Here is a 14,018-nt window from a genome sequence, read left to right as displayed (position 1 = left end):
GTCACCCACCCGAGCAACGCCGGGTATAAAAGCTAGTTTTATATATTCCTCCTATATGATATATTCCTATTATGTATTGTCATACGTACCTGAGTTTCCCTATAAAGCTGCCGCCTTCCCGCGCCATGTCAGTGGGGTCGATGGAGATCAGGTAATTGGAGGTTTTGCTTTTTTTCCTCTTTCTACCAGCAAGAAGGAAAACCTGCAAGTGAGAAGTAGGGGGGGGGGGGGGGGTGAGGTAAATGTGTCCTGGTCTTACCCTCTTAAAGTGACACGCCACCTTTAGAGCCACTCATGATTTTATGAGGAAACTGCATAACTAGAAGTCCAGAATATAACGCCACTGTCCCCTGCAGCATAAACAACACGCTGGGAAACATACGTGCACATCCCAGTAACAGTCCTCACCCGATGTACATCCTCCTGTGCCCTGCAGATTACTGGCTGCTTATAACAGAACTAAAACCATAGAAGGTGGAGCGTCGCTTAACAGAGCGCAGCTACAAAGAGCATCTCTCACTCTGGAGGACCCGGCATGTCCGTTCAGTACATTGATTTCACGGAGAACCTGTGTAATGCTTATTTTCCCCTGTGGTGGCGCTGCAGGGGAATTGAACAGTGGCGGCCGGGGTTCCCTTTACAGATTGCAGCTGATCACTGGGAGTTCCAGTAGCGGGATAACCTGATCAGTTTATAGTCAAAGGATCCTCCTAGCAAAAAGGGATCGTGCAGCCCCTTTAGAGGGGTTATTCCACCCATACAACCTATCACCAATCCACAAGAACCGCACCGATCAAGAGAACAGGGGTCCAAATAATATGAATGAATGAATGGAGCGACGGACACGCATGGGCACTGCCACTCCCATCATTCTCTCTGGGAATGCTGGAGATAGCGGAGGACAGCGCTCGGCTAATTCATAGAGAATAATGGAGCGGCGGCGCGCCTGCGTGACCGCCGTTCTGCTCATTCAAGGGACTCGGGAACCCTATTCTTGTGAACGATCAAACACTGTGGATAGGTGATAAATTGTATTGGTGGGGTAACCCCTTAAGTTGAGACCTCTTTGCGCACCTTCCGGCTGTCCTCCCTCTCAAGGTGCATGAAATAGGTTGGATACAGTCCGCGATCCATCCCCTTCTTGTCACGGCTGATTCGGCACCTTATAGTGACGCCACGAGGCGCTGGACGGACGGCAAACTCCTTCAGGTCTCCCACATCCACTGCGTCTCCAGGTGGTGCTGCTGGAACAGTTTCTGCGGAGGCCGAGTCCTGTGAAACAGACAGCAATGGTTCATACATGAGGAGACCGCCCGATCGCTGGTAAATTCCGGAACATATTACTCACCGTCACTGATTTTTTGCTGGAGGAAGATCCGGGACGAATGCTGCCGGATTCTGTCTCCCCCTCATCTGAAGATTCTTCATCATACTTTAGACTGTCTAATATGCCTATAAGAAGTGCATAATGTTATGTAGCTGCGCCCTCTTGTGGATGGAAGGAAGAACTGCACCACAAGACATTACAGTCCAACTACCATAATACAGGCCTGGGAGCTCTCTAGGACCCTGGGGCCTTCTCCTCCTTGTGCCCCCTGGACATTACAGGATAGGGGATACATGTGTGATCGCTGGGGATCCGACCGCTGGGACCCCCAGTGATGAGGAGAACGGGGGATGGAAAGTCCCCTGAAGCGCTCCATGGAGCACCGGTTGTGCTTGTGCGCATGTGTGACCGGCGCTCCATTCATTTCTATGGAGCTGCCGGTCACACAAGCCGGACAAAGACCCCGGAAGTCCGCTGCTTCTCATGGAGCACTTTGGGGGACTTTCAGTTCCCCGTTCTCCTATCGCTGGGAGTCCCAGCAGTCGGACCCCCAATGATCACACATGTATCCCCTATCCTGTGAGATGGGGGATACATGTGTTTTGTGGAACAACCCCTTTAAGTGATGGAGCTCTGACCCTTCTGAACAGTGTTGCTGTTGCGGGTGTCATTGTGATCTGCCCGTTGTTTCGTGCCCACTACCCTCACGTTTGCAGAGCGGGCACCAGATGCCAATGAAAATACTGCCTTATAATAATCTAATAACAGACCGTTCCTTCTGATAACAGCAATTACACCTCAAACCGAAGAAAAATCCAAAATTAAACATGATCAAACTACAAACTGTTGTACAGATTATAGAAAAACATCCCGCGCATAGAATGTGGGGTCATGTTTTAAATAGATTACATATCCTGTACTGATCCTGAGCTGCATTCACCATACTGTAGGCTTCAAAGCTGAAATCTCCCAGCATTCCCTGCTTGGTCAGTATCTGCACAGTTTGCAAAGATGATTTGAATTATTTACACCAGGCACATCTTCAGGAAAAGCTAAAAGTGATCCCCCCCCCCACCCCACCCCACCCCAAATAGAAGCTGTTAAGGGGAATCTGAAGAAAAGACTGCAGACTGTTTTCCAATAAAAAACAGAAGAATAGTGAGTGCAGCTCTGGAGTATAATACAAGATCTAACTCAGGATCAGTACAGGATAAGTAATGTAATGTATGTACACAGTGACTCCACCAGCAGAATAGTGAGTGCAGCTCTGGAGTATAACACGGGATGTAACTCAGGATCAGTACAGGATAAGTAATGTAATGTATGTACACAGTGACTCCACCAGCAGAATAGTGAGTGCAGCTCTGGAGTATAATACAGGATGTAACTCAGGATCAGTACAGGATAAGTAATGTAATGTATGTACACAGTGACTCCACCAGCAGAATAGTGAGTGCAGCTCTGGAGTATAATACAGGATGTAACTCAGGATCAGTACAGGATAAGTAATGTAATGTATGTGCACAGTGACTCCACCAGCAGAATAGTGAGTGCAGCTCTGGAGTATAATACAGGATGTAACTCAGGATCAGTACAAGATAAGTAATGTAATGTATGTACACAGTGACTCCACCAGCAGAATAGTAAGTGCAGCTCTGGAGTATAATACAGGATGTAACTCAGGATCAGTAATGTAATGTATGTACACAGTGACTCCACCAGCAGAATAGTGTGTGCAGCTCTGGAGTATAATACAGGATATAACTCAGGACCTGTACAGGATAAGTAATGGAATGTATGTACACAGTGACTCCACCAGCAGAATAGGGAGTGCAGCTCTGGAGTATAATACAGGATGTAACTCAGGATCAGTACAGGATGAGTAATGTAATGTATGTACACAGTGACTCCACCAGCAGAATAGTGAGTGCAGCTCTGAAGTATAATACAAGATCTAACTCAGGATCAGTACAGGATAAGTAATGTATGTACACAGTGACTCCACCAGCAGAATAGTGAGTGCAGCTCTGGAGTATAATACAGGATGTAACTCAGGATCAGTACAGGATAAGTAATGTAATGTATGTACACAGTGACTCCACCAGCAGAATAGTGAATGCAGCTCTGGAGTATAATACGGGATGTAACTCAGGATCAGTACAGGATAAGTAATGTAATGTATGTACACAGTGACTCCACCAGCAGAATAGTGAGTGCAGCTCTGGAGTATAATACAGGATGTAACTCAGGATCAGTACAGGAGAAGTAATGTAATGTATGTACACAGTGACTCCACCAGCAGAATAGTGAGTGCAGCTCTGGAGTATAATACAGGATGTAACTCAGGATCAGTACAGGATAAGTAATGTCATGTATGTACACAGTGACTCCACCAGCAGAATAGTGAGTGCAGCTCTGGAGTATAATACAGGATATATCTCAGGATCAGTACAGGATAAGTAATGTAATGTATGTATGTACACAGTGACTCCACCAGCAGAATAGTGAGTACAGCTCTGGAGTATAATACAGGATGTAACTCAGGATCAGTACAGGATAAGTAATGTAATGTATGTACACAGTGACTCCGCCAGCAGAATAGTGAGTGCAGCTCTGGAGTATAATACAGGATGTAACTCAGGATCAGTACAGGATAAGTAATGTATGTACACAGTGACTCCACCAGCAGAATAGTGAGTGCAGCTCTGGGGTATAATACAGGATGTAACTCAGGATCAGTACAGGATAAGTAATGTAATGTATGTACACAGTGACTCCACCAGCAGAATAGTGAGTGCAGCTCTGGAGTATAATACAGGATGTAACTCAGGATCAGTACAGGATAAGTAATGTAATGTATGTACACAGTGACTCCGCCAGCAGAATAGTGAGTGCAGCTCTGGAGTATAATACAGGATGTAACTCAGGATCAGTACAGGATAAGTAATGTAATGTATGTACACAGTGACTCCACCAGCAGAATAGTGAGTGCAGCTCTGGAGTATAATACAGGATGTAACTCAGGATCAGTACAGGATAAGTAATGTAATGTATGTACACAGTGACTCCGCCAGCAGAATAGTGAGTACAGCTCTGGAGTATAATACAGGATGTAACTCAGGATCAGTACAGGATAAGTAATGTAATGTATGTACACAGTGACCCCATCAGCAGAATAGTGAGTGCAGCTCTGGAGTATAATACAGGATATAACTCAGGATCAGTACAGGATAAGTAATGTAATGTATGTACACAGTGACTCCACCAGCAGAATAGTGAGTGCAGCTCTGGAGTATAATACAGGATGTAACTCAGGATCAGTACAGGATAAGTAATGTAATGTATGTACCCAGTGACTCCACCAGCAGAATAGTGAGCGCAGCTCTGGAGTATAATACAGGATATAACTCAGGATCAGTACAGGATAAGTAATGTAATGTATGTACACAGTGACTCCACCAGCAGAATAGTGAGTGCAGCTCTGGAGTATAATACAGGATATAACTCAGGATCAGTACAGGATAAGTAATGTAATGTATGTACACAGTGACTCCACCAGCAGAATAGTGAGTGCAGCTCTGGGGTATAATACAGGATGTAACTCAGGATCAGTACAGGATAAGTAATGTAATGTATGTACACAGCGACTCCACCAGCAGAATAGTGAGTGCAGCTCTGGAGGATAATACAGGATGTAACTCAGGATCAGTACAGGATCAGTAATGTAATGTATGTACACAGTGACTCCACCAGCAGAATAGTGAGTGCTGCTCTGGAGTATAATACAGGATGTAACTCAGGATCAGTACAGGATAAGTAATGTATGTACACAGTGACTCCACCAGCAGAATAGTGAGTGCTGCTCTGGAGTATAATACAGGATGTAACTCAGGATCAGTACAGGATAAGTAATGTAATGTATGTACACAGTGACTGCACCAGCAGAACAGTGAGTGCAGCTCTGGAGTATAATACAGGGTATAACTCAGGATCAGTACAGGATAAGTAATGTATGTACACAGTGACTCCACCAGCAGAGTAGTGAGTGCAGCTCTGGAGTATAATACAGGATGTGAGTCAGGATCAGTACAGGATAAGTAATGTAATGTATGTACACAGTGACTCCACCAGCAGAATAGTGAGTGCAGCTCTGGAGTATAATACAGGATATAACTCCGGATCAGTACAGGATAAGTAATGTATGTACACAGTGACTCCACCAGCAGAATAGTGAGTGCAGCTCTGGAGTATAATACAGGATGTAACTCAGGATCAGTACAGGATAAGTAATGTAATGTATGTACACAGTGACTCCACCAGCAGAATAGTGAGTGCAGCTCTGGAGTATAATACAGGATGTAACTCAGGATCAGTACAGGATAAGTAATGTCATGTATGTACACAGTGACTCCACCAGCAGAATAGTGAGTGCAGCTCTGGAGTATAATACAGGATATATCTCAGGATCAGTACAGGATAAGTAATGTAATGTATGTACACAGTGACTCCACCAGCAGAATAGTGAGTACAGCTCTGGAGTATAATACAGGATGTAACTCAGGATCAGTACAGGATAAGTAATGTAATGTATGTACACAGTGACTCCGCCAGCAGAATAGTGAGTGCAGCTCTGGAGTATAATACAGGATGTAACTCAGGATCAGTACAGGATAAGTAATGTATGTACACAGTGACTCCACCAGCAGAATAGTGAGTGCAGCTCTGGGGTATAATACAGGATGTAACTCAGGATCAGTACAGGATAAGTAATGTAATGTATGTACACAGTGACTCCACCAGCAGAATAGTGAGTGCAGCTCTGGAGTATAATACAGGATATAACTCAGGATCAGTACAGGATAAGTAATGTAATGTATGTACACAGTGACTCCACCAGCAGAATAGTGAGTGCAGCTCTGGAGTATAATACAGGATGTAACTCAGGATCAGTAATGTAATGTATGTACACAGTGACTCCGCCAGCAGAATAGTGAGTACAGCTCTGGAGTATAATACAGGATGTAACTCAGGATCAGTACAGGATAAGTAATGTAATGTATGTACACAGTGACCCCACCAGCAGAATAGTGAGTGCAGCTCTGGAGTATAATACAGGATATAACTCAGGATCAGTACAGGATAAGTAATGTAATGTATGTACACAGTGACTCCACCAGCAGAATAGTGAGTGCAGCTCTGGAGTATAATACAGGATATAACTCAGGATCAGTACAGGATAAGTAATGTAATGTATGTACACAGTGACTCCACCAGCAGAATAGTGAGTGCAACTCTGGGGTATAATACAGGATGTAACTCAGGATCTGTACAGGATAAGTAATGTAATGTATGTACACAGTGACTCCACCAGCAGAATAGTGAGTGCAGCTCTGGGGTATAATACAGGATGTAACTCAGGATCAGTACAGGATAAGTAATGTAATGTATGTACACAGTGACTCCACCAGCAGAATAGTGAGTGCTGCTCTGGAGTATAATACAGGATGTAACTCAGGATCAGTACAGGATAAGTAATGTATGTACACAGTGACTCCACCAGCAGAATAGTGAGTGCAGCTCTGGAGTATAATACAGGGTATAACTCAGGATCAGTAATGTATGTACACAGTGACTCCACCAGCAGAGTAGTGAGTGCAGCTCTGGAGTATAATACAGGATGTGAGTCAGGATCAGTACAGGATAAGTAATGTAATGTATGTACACAGTGACTCCACCAGCAGAATAGTGAGTGCAGCTCTGGAGTATAATACAGTATATAACTCCGGATCAGTACAGGATAAGTAATGTATGTACACAGTGACTCCACCAGCAGAATAGTGAGTGCAGCTCTGGAGTATAATACAGGATATAACGCAGGATCAGTACAGGATAAGTAATGTAATGTATGTACACAGTGACTCCTCCAGCAGAATAGTGAGTGCAGCTCTGGAGTATAATACAGGATGTAACTCAGGATCAGTAATGTAATGTATGTACACAGTGACTCCACCAGCAGAATAGTGAGTGCTGCTCTGGAGTATAATACAGGATGTAACTCAGGATCAGTACAGGATAAGTAATGTAATGTATGTACACAGTGACTGCACCAGCAGAACAGTGAGTGCAGCTCTGGAGTATAATACAGGGTATAACTCAGGATCAGTACAGGATAAGTAATGTAATGTATGTACACAGTGACTCCACCAGCAGAATAGTGAGTGCAGCTCTGGAGTATAATACAGGATGTAACTCAGGATCAGTACAGGATAAGTAATGTATGGACACAGTGACTCCACCAGCAGAGTAGTGAGTGCAGCTCTGGAGTATAATACAGGATGTAACTCAGGATCAGTACAGGAGAACTAATGTATGGAGACAGTGACTCCACCAGCAGAGTAGTGAGTGCAGCTCTGGAGTATAATACAGGATATAACGCAGGATCAGTACAGGATAAGTAATGTATGGAGACAGTGACTCCACCAGCAGAATAGTGAGTGCAGCTCTGGAGTATAATACAGGATATAACTCAGGATCAGTACAGGATAAGTAATGTAATGTATGTACACAGTGACTCCTCCAGCAGAATAGTGAGTGCAGCTCTGGAGTATAATACAGGATGTAACTCAGGATCAGTACAGGATAAGTAATGTAATGTATGTACACAGTGACTCCACCAGCAGAATAGTGAGTGCAGCTCTGGAGTATAATACAGGATGTAACTCAGGATCAGTACAGGATAAGTAATGTAATGTATGTCCACAGTGACTCCACCAGCAGAATAGTGAGTGCAGCTCTGGAGTATAATACAGGATGTAACTCAGGATCAGTAATGTAATGTATGTACACAGTGACTCCACCAGCAGAATAGTGAGTGCAGCTCTGGAGTATAATACAGGATGTAACTCAGGATCAGTACAGGATAAGTAATGTAATGTATGTACACAGTGACTCCACCAGCAGAATAGTGAGTGCAGCTCTGGAGTATAATACAGGATGTAACTCAGGATCAGTACAGGATAAGTAATGTAATGTATGTACACAGTGACTCCACCAGCAGAATAGTGAGTGCAGCTCTGGAGTATAATACAGGATGTAACTCAGGATCAGTACAGGATAAGTAATATCAAACTGTATATGATGAATCTATATACGGGAACACTCACCCCTCTCCTGTAGCATTTCTTGAAGGTCACGCTTGGACACATCAGGATTTGCTGGGGTCTCCTCTTCTTCTTCTTCAGAGTCAGGTTTGGTTATAGACTCGCTGGGAGAAAAAATGGTCTTTACGTCTTTTAAGGCGCTTTGGTTGTTGCTAGGAGCAGAAGGGTTTTTCTTCTCAGGTATTCGAGCTTTGCTTTTCCCTTCTCTTGAGGAGACTTTGCTGTGAGCTGATCCGGACCCGTCATTCACCTCGCTGGAGTTGGGCCTGGAGTCGTCGGATGTGATATCATCAGGACAGGTTTCTCCCACTGACAGAATGTGAATCTTATATTCGGGATCGTGGCTCTCTGAGGTGAGGAACGCCGCTGGGCCGTCTATTCCTGCAGGTTACAATGTGTGATCATTAATAGAGCAGAAGACACTGAACCTGCAGCCACCACAAGAGCCACTCAGGAGCAGGCGGAGGCAAAGACAGACATGTAATGACACGACTGCTGCGCTGGGCTTCATGTTGGGCGGTAGAAAGACGGTGATATTGAGTCCATCCAGTAATGCCCCGTACCGTCAGATTAACCCTGCACACACCGGCATAAAAACTCATTACAGTAAATGCCCAATGAAATCTCAGACTGGGACCCCCGCACTGTACTGTGCTGCCATCTACTGGAGATCACTCGTAATGACCAAGAAGTGACATTTTCAATATGAAGTTGCTCGCTTCTTCTTTTCTTTTAAAGAGCAACTGCAACCGTCAGTGAAGAGCAACTGCAACCTTCAGTGAAGAGAAACGGCAACCGTCAGTGAAGAGAAACGGCAACCGTCAGTGAAGAGAAACGGCAACCGTCAGTGAAGAGAAACGGCAACCGTCAGTGAAGAGAAACGGCAACCGTCAGTGAAGAGCAACTGCAACCGTCAGTGAAGAGCAACTGCAACCGTCAGTGAAGAGCAACTGCAACCGTCAGTGAAGAGCACAATCTGCCCACCTCCCGCCTGTGTGACACCAACACTGCAACTTGTCGCTTATAGTAGTAACCAGTCACAGATAGGCTGTGTTCACACAGGGCAGATACGCTACATAAAAGTACACAGCGTACCTGTCCAGGGACTCACAGGGAATTCCGCCCAAAAAACTGCACCAAATCGTGGTGCAGTTTTTATGGCCGAATCTCCGCTGAAAACCCCCCCAAAAAAGCGAATACTTACACTGTCCTCTATTGTCATAGCGACACGTCCCTCCGGTCTCTATGCGGCCCGGCCTCCTGGGATGCCGCTGCAGCCCTGTGATTGGCTTAAGCAGTCACATGGGATGAAACGTCATCCCACGAGGCCGACCTGGACGGAGAACAGAAGAAAGCGTCGCTATGACAAGAGCCAGGGGGTAAGTATGAACCTTTTATCAATTTTAAATCAAAGTTGTTTTTTTTTAATCTGATTTGAGATTTTTGAGGCGGGAGCCGCTTCTCTGCCGCAGAAATCGCAATAATTACTATTTGTTGCGGGTTTTACTTCCCCAATTGAATTCACTGGAAAAAACCTGCAACAGAAAACCAGCGACACGGCAGATTTTTACCGCAGTGTGCGGAGGTTGGTTCAGTTCTCACCCCCGCTGCTCCTGTGATACGCGGCAGATTTTCAGTACATTGTGGTGCAGTTCTTTGGACGGAATTTCCGCTGCGTTAGAAAACCGTTCATACTTACCCCCTCTGATGTCAGCCTGTGATTGGCTGCAGAGGTCACATGGGATGGAACGTCATCTCAGGAGACCGGACTGCAGGGAGGAGGAGGGCGTTCTGGGTAAGTAGGATTTTTTTTTTCCGTAGTTGCGAATACGCCGCAAAACGCTTGGCTTTCTCTTGCGGGTTTTACATCCCCATTGAATTTAATTAGGAAATCCCGCAACAGAGAATCAACGAAAACGCAGCAGAAATTGACATGGAATTAAATTCGGCACCGCAGGTCAATTTAATAACGTTTACGCTGCGGGGTTTTTTACGCTGCGTGGGCAGGAGATTTTTTAAATTTCACCCACTTTGCTGAAGCTGGAAATGCTGCGGAATTTCCGCACACAATTCCGTTGCGGAAATTCCGCAGCGTTTACGCTACGTGGGAACCCGGCCTTATACTCCTATAAGCAGCAGCTGTAAAAAGGAGGAGATTCCTGGCCGGAGACGGCTCTTCCCTGGGGGCTCACAGCGGGCACTCCTAACGCTTTAAGGCCATGACGTAGACCGCCACTTTCCCTTACTCGCCACACACGTAGCTCCCTAGCTTTCCATTATCATCTTAAAGGAGCCCACGGGCACAACACTGTGTAACGCCAAGTCCTGGGCTTGAAGGGGTGAGGCGCTACAGCCTAAGAATTTTAGGACATGCTGAGAGTTGTAGTTTTGCAACAGTTGGAGAGTGACGGATTGCAGACTACTGGCCTTATCAATGGATGGGGTGAGGACATGTGAGGCAGTTCTGGGGGCTGATAACGGGCACTCCGGATGGGTAGGAGCCTCACTGTGGGTGATTTACCCCTCCATGGTCGCAGAGGACTCTCTACTTTAGCTGAATGTATAAACCTTGTCGGGGTCTCATTATAGACCCCCTGCTTACCATGTAAGACGACATCTGAGGGTGCGGATCGGGGGGTCTGACACTGCATGAGGGGTGCCTGCTCCTCGCTCTTCTTGGCTCGTCCGCGCCGTGCTCTGGGCTCTTGGTTGGGCTGCACCATGAGCGGCTCCTGCCTCTTCCGTCTCTGTTTCTGCTCCAGGAGGGTCCGCTAGACACAGGGAAGAGAATCGACATCATGAAGGAAAGCGGCCGGACCACCCGTGAATAAATCCAGGCGGGGCCCCGGGCTCAGATAAGAAGATTATCGCACTTCAGGTCATAGCACGGATTAAAGATTACAAAGAAATATTGCATTAATCCTCACACCCCGACATATCGCCCCCGACATATCCCCCCTGACATAACCCCCCCGACATATCGCCCCCGACATATCGCCCCCGACATATCGCCCCCGACATATCGCCCCCGACATATCCCCCCGACATATCGCCCCCGACATATCCCCCCGACATATCGCCCCCGACATATCGCCCCCGACATATCGCCCCCGACATATCCCCCCCGACATATCCCCCCCGACATATCCCCCCCACATATCGCCTCCACATATCACCCCCGACATATCCCCCCCCCCGACATATCCCCCCCACATATCGCCTCCACATATCACCCCCGACATATCCCCCCCCGACATATCACCCCCCGACATATCACCCCCCCCCCGACATACCGCCCCGACATATCACCCCCCGACATACCGCCCCGACATATCACCCCCCGACATATCCCCCCCCCCGACATATCCCCCCCCGACATATCCCCCCCACATATCACCCCCCCGACATATATCCCCCCGACATATCCCCCCCCGACATATCACCCCCCCCCCCTCCCGACATACCGCCCAGACATATCCCCCCTCCCCCGACATATCCCTCCCCCCCCCCCCCCGATATTATCCAGCACCGAGAAGATGGAACAGGAAAAAACTAATCAATACAGAAATGTATCACATCAGGCCGTGCCCCCGACACCCCAATACTTATACCTGGTTGTGAAGCTTGAGCTGGCGCAGCCGGGCATTTTCATCGTCCAAGATGCTGAGAACAAAAAATAATAGGGGGTCTGTGTATTAGAGCAGGTGATGATGAGGATGATGGGGGTCTGTGTATTAGAGCTGGTGATGATGAGGATGATGATGACGGGGGTCTGTGTATTAGAGCAGTTGATGATGAGGATGATGTTGATGAGGGTCTGTGTATTAGAGCTGGTGATGATGATGAGGATGATGGGGGTCTGTATATTAGAGCAGGTGATGATGATGAGGATGATGGGGGTCTGTGTATTAGAGCAGTTGATGATGAGGATGATGTTGATGAGGGTCTGTGTATTAGAGCAGGTGATGATGATGATGGGGGTCTGTGTATTAGAGCAGGGTGATGATGATGATGGGGGTCTGTGTATTAGAGCAGGTGATGATGATGATGACGACGGGGGTCTGTGTATTAGAGCAGGGTGATGATGATGACGGGGGTCTGTATTAGAGCAGGGTGATGATGATGATGATGACGGGGGGGTCTGTATTAGAGCAGGGTGATGATGATGATGACGGGGGTCTGTGTATTAGAGCAGGGTGAGGTGAAGATGATGGGGTCTGTGTATATGAGATCTGAGGAGAAGCCCCCGTCACCCCTGTACCTGGCGCCGGTTCCCCAATCTCCGCTGGAGTCCATTTCGCAGCTTCTCTCCCCGTTAGAAGCCCGAGACCAGTCCCTTAGTAACCAGCCTGCTCCTAACAACCGCACCTGGCAGTGTCCTGCCTTCCTATTGGTCAGCAGTCTCACGGCATTGGTTGTAAGAACTACTCAGCGTCTTGGGGGCGGGGTCACCACTGAGGAATGAGGGGCGGGGCTAAGTAAACACTGGGGGGAGACACAAAAGTTTTTTTGGTTGAACATGCCAAACTTTATGTGTAACACAAAGAGCCTGGTACATAACATACACACAATATATATATATATACACACACAGTATATGCAGAAAAGTATGTGCCCCCCCGCCTAATCATTGATTTCAGATGTTCCTTCAGTCATTCCCCTTGGTGTATAAAATCCGGCACTCGCCCTGATACATACATTTTTTGCCAACACTCTCCTAACTCCATAACTGCGGAGTACAGACCTCTGGGATTAACATCCGCACATGTGCCTGGGAGCTTCATGTCATCTGGGACGAGCAGCTGCATGCCAGCCTTACATCACCAAGCATCAGATGGAGCGGTATAAAGCCGCCGCCGCCACTGGACTCTGGAGCAGCGGAAGCGTGTTCTGTGGAGTGACGCTTCTCTATGCGACGCGTTCTGTGGAGTGACGCTTCTCTATGCGACGTGTTCTGTGGAGTGACGCTTCTCTATGCGACGTGTTCTGTGGAGTGACGCTTCTCTATGCGACGCGTTCTGTGGAGTGACGCTTCTCTATGCGACGCGTTCTGTGGAGTGACGCTTCTCTATGCGACGCGTTCTGTGGAGTGACGCTTCTCTATGTGGTGTGTTCTGTGGAGTGACGCTTCTCTATGACGTGTTCTGTGGAGTGACGCTTCTCTATGTGGTGTGTTCTGTGGAGTGACGCTTCTCTATGCGACGTGTTCTGTGGAGTGACGCTTCTCTATATGACGTGTTCTGTGGAGTGACGCTTCTCTATGTGACGTGTTCTGTGGAGTGACGCTTCTCTATGTGACGTGTTCTGTGGAGTGACGCTTCTCTATATGACGTGTTCTGTGGAGTGACGCTTCTCTGTGACGTGTTCTGTGGAGTGACGCTTCTCTATGTGACGTGTTCTGTGGAGTGACGCTTCTCTATGTGACGTGTTCTGTGGAGTGACGCTTCTCTATGTGACGTGTTCTGTGGAGTGACGCTTCTCTATGTGACGTGTTCTGTGGAGTGACGCTTCTCTATATGACGTGTTCTGTG

At 47.1% G+C, this 14,018-nt stretch overlaps 1 protein-coding gene across 1 annotated transcript; it reads right to left on the bottom strand.

The window, feature by feature from the left end:
- Window positions 1-64: 64 nt before the first annotated feature.
- Window positions 65-12,940, bottom strand: TULP3 (TUB like protein 3). Its single transcript, XM_075859793.1, has 7 exons — window positions 12,749-12,940; window positions 12,099-12,150; window positions 11,090-11,258; window positions 8,491-8,868; window positions 1,349-1,452; window positions 1,075-1,272; window positions 65-202 (listed from the first exon to the last, which is right to left on the bottom strand). Exons 1-7 carry the CDS (start codon window positions 12,781-12,783, stop codon window positions 80-82), a joined length of 1,059 nt encoding a protein of 352 aa, XP_075715908.1. The 5' UTR covers window positions 12,784-12,940; the 3' UTR covers window positions 65-79.
- Window positions 12,941-14,018: the final 1,078 nt, after the last annotated feature.

The sequence above is a fragment of the Rhinoderma darwinii genome, chromosome 3 (genome assembly GCF_050947455.1).
Source record: "Rhinoderma darwinii isolate aRhiDar2 chromosome 3, aRhiDar2.hap1, whole genome shotgun sequence".
NCBI lineage: Eukaryota > Metazoa > Chordata > Amphibia > Anura > Rhinodermatidae > Rhinoderma > Rhinoderma darwinii.
This window is presented reverse-complemented; position numbering and strand designations above follow the sequence as displayed.

Bases quoted from the DNA above. Each gene is read 5' to 3' on its own strand.
- TULP3 (XM_075859793.1), bottom strand. From the start codon at position 12,783: ATGGACTCCAGCGGAGATTGGGGAACCGGCGCCAG. The intron at 11,259-12,098 runs GTATAAGTATTG...CCCTGTGTCTAG, and splicing joins AGCTCAAGCTTCACAACCAG to CGGACCCTCCTGGAGCAGAA. The intron at 203-1,074 runs GTGCGCAAAGAG...TCTCACTTGCAG, and splicing joins AGAGGGAGGACAGCCGGAAG to GTTTTCCTTCTTGCTGGTAG.